At 33.5% G+C, this 6,227-nt stretch overlaps 1 protein-coding gene across 1 annotated transcript; it reads right to left on the reverse strand.

Moving 5' to 3' along the window:
• Positions 1–278: 278 nt before the first annotated feature.
• Positions 279–4,426, reverse strand: LOC120257917. The gene is made up of 4 exons (XM_039265219.1): positions 4,409–4,426; positions 3,988–4,299; positions 1,950–2,004; positions 279–805 (listed from the first exon to the last, which is right to left on the reverse strand). The coding sequence occupies exons 1-4, from the start codon at positions 4,424–4,426 to the stop codon at positions 399–401; spliced, it is 792 nt and encodes a 263-aa protein (XP_039121153.1). The 3' UTR covers positions 279–398.
• Between the last annotated feature and the right edge of the window lie 1,801 nt (positions 4,427–6,227).

Consider the following 6,227-nt stretch of genomic DNA (forward strand, 5'->3'; position numbering starts at 1 on the left):
CACGAAACACGCACCAAAATGGTTAAAAACCAAATTGAGAATCAAGAGTTTGATCGAAACACGCTCAGGTGATCTAGTGATCGTGTGGCTGCACTAGGTGGGCAGACCATTGAAAATCCATATCCAACCGTCCAAGTGAATGGTGAAACTTGTCAGTACATGATTTTGATCTTCACATCTAAATGCGCACATTGTATAAACTTTCTCACACAAGGCACACCAACATGGTTGAAAAGTTAATTGAGGAATACGAAGTAAATTTCAAATTAACAAAAACAAGTTCGAATCTGAAAAACTTTGGTCATTTCTAGAAATGAAGTCACTTTCTTGACACAAAATAGTTTTAGATATAGCAAGACAGGGCCAATGTCAGACCGAGAAAAGAGTTACTAATACTATCAAGATGACGCAAAGGCATATGCCTTTTCTTCTGATTCGTTGGCAGATTGTTTTGCTGCTCGGTGTGCAATTGCGGACGCTTTTGTTCTGCCATAATAGACAGGCACACTGCCTGGGAAGACGACAAAGTTCCATCCAATGGGGGATCCTCCAACAACAAATGTTCCTTGAAGTCCATCTTGTTCTTTCCCCGACTCATTTGACTTCTTGATCTCATCCGAAATATTTGCATGAGGATTGAATTCAGATTCTTTTGGAACCTGCACATTTTTTTGTTCCTCTTGCAGCTCACCCAAGTAATGTTCAGTTTTAACTCCAGTGAAAGTCTGTTCTTGTTTTTTAGGATTCGGAGGAGATGGTGTATCGGTCCTCAATTGCTTCGTCAATTCTATCATAACCTTCATTCCTACAAATATTAGTTGTCAATCAGTTCTGTGGCATCCTGTGTTGCATTTATATTCAACAAAGAACAAAGTGATTGTTTATCAAGCCATACACTCCTGGGCAGTTGGTGAACAATACTTTGTATCTTAAAATTCTGAAAATAATTTTTTACAGTGAGATCAGTGTTGGAGAAATAACATTGAAAATGTAATGACATGTCATAGGTTTTATGTAATTGATGGCTAAAGAATTGGTAACAGAGACTAAGCCAGCAAAATGCATAAAACTTCTCAAACCATGAAAGTAAGGTTAAAGTATTATAATATTGAAAAGTAAAATCAGAGATAGCTCTGGAGAAGACCCACTGATCGAGAGATAGAGAAAGGAACATCTACGTAGGTAGCCAAATCAGATTGGAACTTAATAAATACATGTGCATAGTACAGATCACTAAGAGGGCCTTACTTTCTTTTCTTTTCTTTTTTCTTTTGTGCCAAGCTTGCAACTTGAAGGTTGCTTGTTTATCGATTAGCACTTTATACGATATATGTGCCATTTTTCACAAATGCTATGGAATTTTGGGATAACTTCACAGAATAACAAGAAAACTAACACTGCATATCGAAAATAAACTCTACACTGATGATTCTAAGGTTCTGCTAAATTAATTTTCTTCCTTAACAATCAATTTGAAACCTCTTATAGGAGAAATTAGCTTTGCAAGAATTTTAATCACATATGAAGAAGATAACAAGAACTAACATGAATTGTTTATTAGCTTGATTAAGAGTAATAGTCGCTAGGTGTGAATGAGACCAGGGATACTTTAGTAAAGAAGGGGTCTGAAAAAAATGTTTAAATTGTAAACAGTGTTTTGATTAAAATTAAAGCATTTGTTCATAAATAATCTATCTGGGTGCCACAAGTTTTAGAGATTAAGATTGTTTTTGTTTCATATATGACCAACAATAGAAAGTAAAATGCTGGCATCAAATAGATCAAGAAACAATTTTCGTAAAAATTCTTAATTCATGAGTTGTAAGGATGAACTTATGTCATCACAAACAGGAAGATAAATCTACATTATACGTACGCTCCAAAGAATACACCAATGTAAACATTTAAGATATTTATTCATTGAGCTTAGAAACAAATGCTATACTTACTTCTTCGAATCTCACAAGCTGCTTCGCAATTTCGGAAATCAGTGGCCTCAAATAGCTTTACAAAAGAAAAAGGGAATCAAGATTTCAATGGAGTTCTCAGAGACGTTGATAGGACATGTGTAAGTACAGTAGTTAGTTCTTCTACAAATTGTCCAGAAGGAAATTTAGAAAAAATAAAGGTGCAAATAGGAAATTTAAATCAGATATCGTAAGCTTTTGCCAAACCATTGATACAAAAATCAGTATAGATTCAAACAAATTTTCATGAGACACCAAAGTCGTACCAAGACTAGCAATCAACAAGAGAAAAGCATATTTCTATTTTGGCAACATATTCTATGAAGAGTAAAGACTCTTCTATTTCCAGGTTAAAAATGTCCTAAATCTCTTTTTCCAGCTCAAAGTCTTTATAAAATTAGATTCACGGCAAAACATATTCATAAGAAAAGTGGATATCAAGTATTGAAGAAAGAATCAAAGACACAGACACATTGTGCCCTTTTTCTTATGAAATAACTAATTAGAAGAAATTGGCAAGGACATTTTACCAATTCTTGATTGAAATAATCAAAGAACCATCGTTTAGAACTGAAATTGTTCATAAGATGGCATTGAAGTCAAAACAATTTCAATACAAAATGGTCATCTAGAGTTTGCAAACAGAATCAAAGATAGTAACATATTATAATTGGACATGGACTCCAAGAATTCAAGGAGAACACTTCAATGGACTCTTTGACTGTTTCCTGGTTGATAGTATCAATAAGGTTCTTTTCTTGAAATTTTTTATATGATCGCAGTTAAGTTTAAATAATTTCATTCGAAAAAGGAGGACTCCTGTAATCAATTAATTAGATGAAAAGCTTTACAGGACTCTTCTACCAATTTCTTTTTCTTTTTATAAAAAGCTATTGGTTCTACTCAAAAAATGGATAACTGTGTCCAAATGAAAAAAACCAAAGACATGATCAGATTGTGTTTGGGCATGAAATCAATCCATCACAGGAGCACCTTCAAACAACTCTTGTGTAGATTCCTAATATAAATTTTTTATAAAAAAATAAAGAAAAAATTGAAATAATTCCCCTATAAGAAAGAAAGTCAAAGAGATGGACACATTCTGTTTGGATATAATAATCAATTATCAAAGAAACATCACAAATTACTCTTTTTTTGTTTCCTAGTTCAAACAAATTTATAAGACCAAAGAAAAGGAAAGATCTTTTAGCTGAAATTTTCTACAGAATGGAAGTCAAACCAGAAAACATCTTCACCACAAAATGCATAATCAAGGACACAGACACATTGTTTTTGGGTATGAGAATCAATTGACTGCAAAATAAGGATGAAAGGGACAATCAAGTTGTTTTTGAATATGATAATCAATTAATCACAGAAACATCTCCAAAAGAAACTTCTACAGATTCCCAGTTCAATTTTTTTTTTTTTTTTTAAAAAACACTTTAATAAAAAATTCTACAAATGCGAATCAAAGTTGAAAACATCTTCACCATAAAACAAAAATCTATTTATCAAAGACACAGAACACATTGATTTTGGCCAAGAAAATCAATTAACTATAAAATGCAGACTCAAAGAGAAGAACGAGTTTTATTCTGATAAAATAATCCAATTAATCATAGAAACATCTCCAAAGGACTCTTCTATTGACCCACTTCAAAAAATTATAGTAAGAAAAAAGCTCTATTAAATGAAATTTTCTACAAAAACAAGTCAAAGTTGAAAATTTCGCACCACAAAACGAAGAATCAAAGACACAGACACATCATTTTTTTTGCCTATGATAATCGATTAATGAATAAAAAAAAAATCTCCAAATGACTCTGCCACTAATTCCTTCTTCACAAAATTTTGTTTAAAAAAGATACTTTTAACCGAAAATTTTCACCAAAATTGAAGTCAAAGTTGGCACATTTACCCACAAACGAAGAATGAAAGACACAAATACATTGATTTTGTACAAGGTAATGAATTAATTAGTTGAAAAAACGAAGGTCAATGGAGAAAAATAGACTACCTGGATGAAGAAGGGGCGGAGTTCCTTGACGATGGTACGGATCTTGAAGTAGCCGGAGTGTTGGAAGTCCCCGGCATCAAGAGCTTTCCTCTTCCTGCTCTCAGAGTGCGGCGGCGGCGGAGAGGGCTTGGGTTCCTCCATGGGCGGCTCGGCGGACCTCTTGGTACTATGGATGTACACCACCAGCACGGGAAACACGGGAAACACGGACGAGGGTCTTAGCGCCGACTGGGTCTCTGACTCGCGCTGAGTTCCGTTTGTATTCGTTTGACTCGGACCTAGTTTTGTATTTCGTAAAAAGAAAAAAAAAGGCTATTTTTTTTATCTATTTTTATCCAATTATCGATTTTCAATTTGGAGTTGGGTCTGTATGAAAATCTAATATTTTAGTAAAAAAAAAAATGTGAGGATGGAGAGAAACCTTTGAGCAGATTTTCATCTTTATCAATAAATGGAGAGAAAGTAAGGAACTATGTTGCTGTTGAGTTTATTGGAGAATTCATGTATTGATTTTTTTAAAAAAAATTAAGGGCGGTTGAGATTTAATTAAGAGAATCTGTTTTTGACTTAATGACTACGGATTTATTTCTTGACTTGAACTTAATTTTGTATTTTTAGCATAAAATTAAACGAAGAACTTGAAAATGAGAAACATTGGGTAGCTTGTGGTATTTATTTATTTATTTTCTTTTTCTTTTCTTTATATTAATTTATTGTGTGAAGACTCAAGAAAAATTGTAAAGTTGAGAGATCAACGATATGGGAATCTCATTAGAGAGTTGGTTTCCGTATTAGTCTAATGGCTTCAGCTCTATCAAATTTTCAACCATGGATAGAATTTGGCCATAAAAAGTATTTTTAGAGACAATATGAATCCCCACAAGAATCAGAAATCCCCAATCACATTAGATAGAGTATCTTTAAATCTTTTTTTTTATTTTATGAGAAATTAAAAGAATCAAATATATGTAAAATTTTTGTTCTAGTTCTAACTCAAAGGCTTGCAAGGTGAATCTTACTATATCCTAATGATGCGCTAAACTATTATTACTATATCCAATTGGTTTCAATTCTCCTATGACAAGTTATCATTTATTTATGTTCCTAAAATACTTTGTAAATACCCAAAAAGATGATTTGAATAGATATTAAAGACTTGGAACATTGTAGAACTTGGTTGTCTTCGCAAATTCCACTAAGATGTAAAAGATATCAATAGAATTTATTTTGAAGAGCTTTCAATGCATAAAGTGTGAAGGTCCCCCAGATAATATAAAACAACCAACCAATCCATTGCTTACAAGGTTTGGGATTTCAAGCTTTGCATAGCTGGTTAACACCTTGGTGACTACTAGAACTTGAAGGAAATCAACAATGTCTTCAGGTTTCCATCAGATTAGTCTGTGTTCTGTGTTAGATCTGATGAAGCTCTGCAAACAAGCAACAATAACCACAAGGATATAACTGAAAATCTGGCTTCATCCAGATCAAAAGATCAAAGCAAAGAGATGAAGAAAAAAAAATTCTCCATAGATTCAAGAAGGAAAGGTAAAGTTCATCTTGTTGTGCATGTGAAAGAAAGCCTTATCATAATCAATAGAATACACAACCTTTTCTTTTATATACAATGTAGAAGCATGACTGTTGTGACTAATTGAGTTGGCACAACTGTTGTGACAGCTGCAAAAATCTATTCAGCAGAAATAAAATTTTGAATTTGAAATTCAAAACTTCTTTTCAATTATAATGGCTTCCATGAATGTCCAGTAGAATCTCCAACACCCCCCTTCAAGTTGGAGGGTGTGCAAGACTATATGACACCCCCAACTTGGATAGAATTTGGTGATGTTTTGGTCCTGGTAATGCCTTGGTGAAAATATCAGCTAATTGACATTGTGTAGGTACATATTGAAGACTAATTTGTCCAGCTTGTAATTGTTCTAGAACATAATGACAATCGATTGCAATGTGTTTTGTTCTCTCATGAAACACAGGGTTCTTAGCTATATAAATGGCAGCTTGACTGTCACATTTCAGGGAAATAGGCACAACCGAGGGGATTGTCAATTCATCGAGTAATCTAGTTAACCAGGCCAATTTTGAACACACTCTTCTCATTGATCGATATTCAGCCTCTGCTGAAGACAATGCTACTGTCTGTTGCTTCTTTGATTTCCAAGAAATCGGGCTATGGCCCAACACAATGTAATAGCCACTTACAGAATGTCTAGTTGTAGAAC

This window comes from Dioscorea cayenensis, chromosome 1 (assembly GCF_009730915.1).
Source record: "Dioscorea cayenensis subsp. rotundata cultivar TDr96_F1 chromosome 1, TDr96_F1_v2_PseudoChromosome.rev07_lg8_w22 25.fasta, whole genome shotgun sequence".
Classification (NCBI taxonomy): domain Eukaryota; kingdom Viridiplantae; phylum Streptophyta; class Magnoliopsida; order Dioscoreales; family Dioscoreaceae; genus Dioscorea; species Dioscorea cayenensis.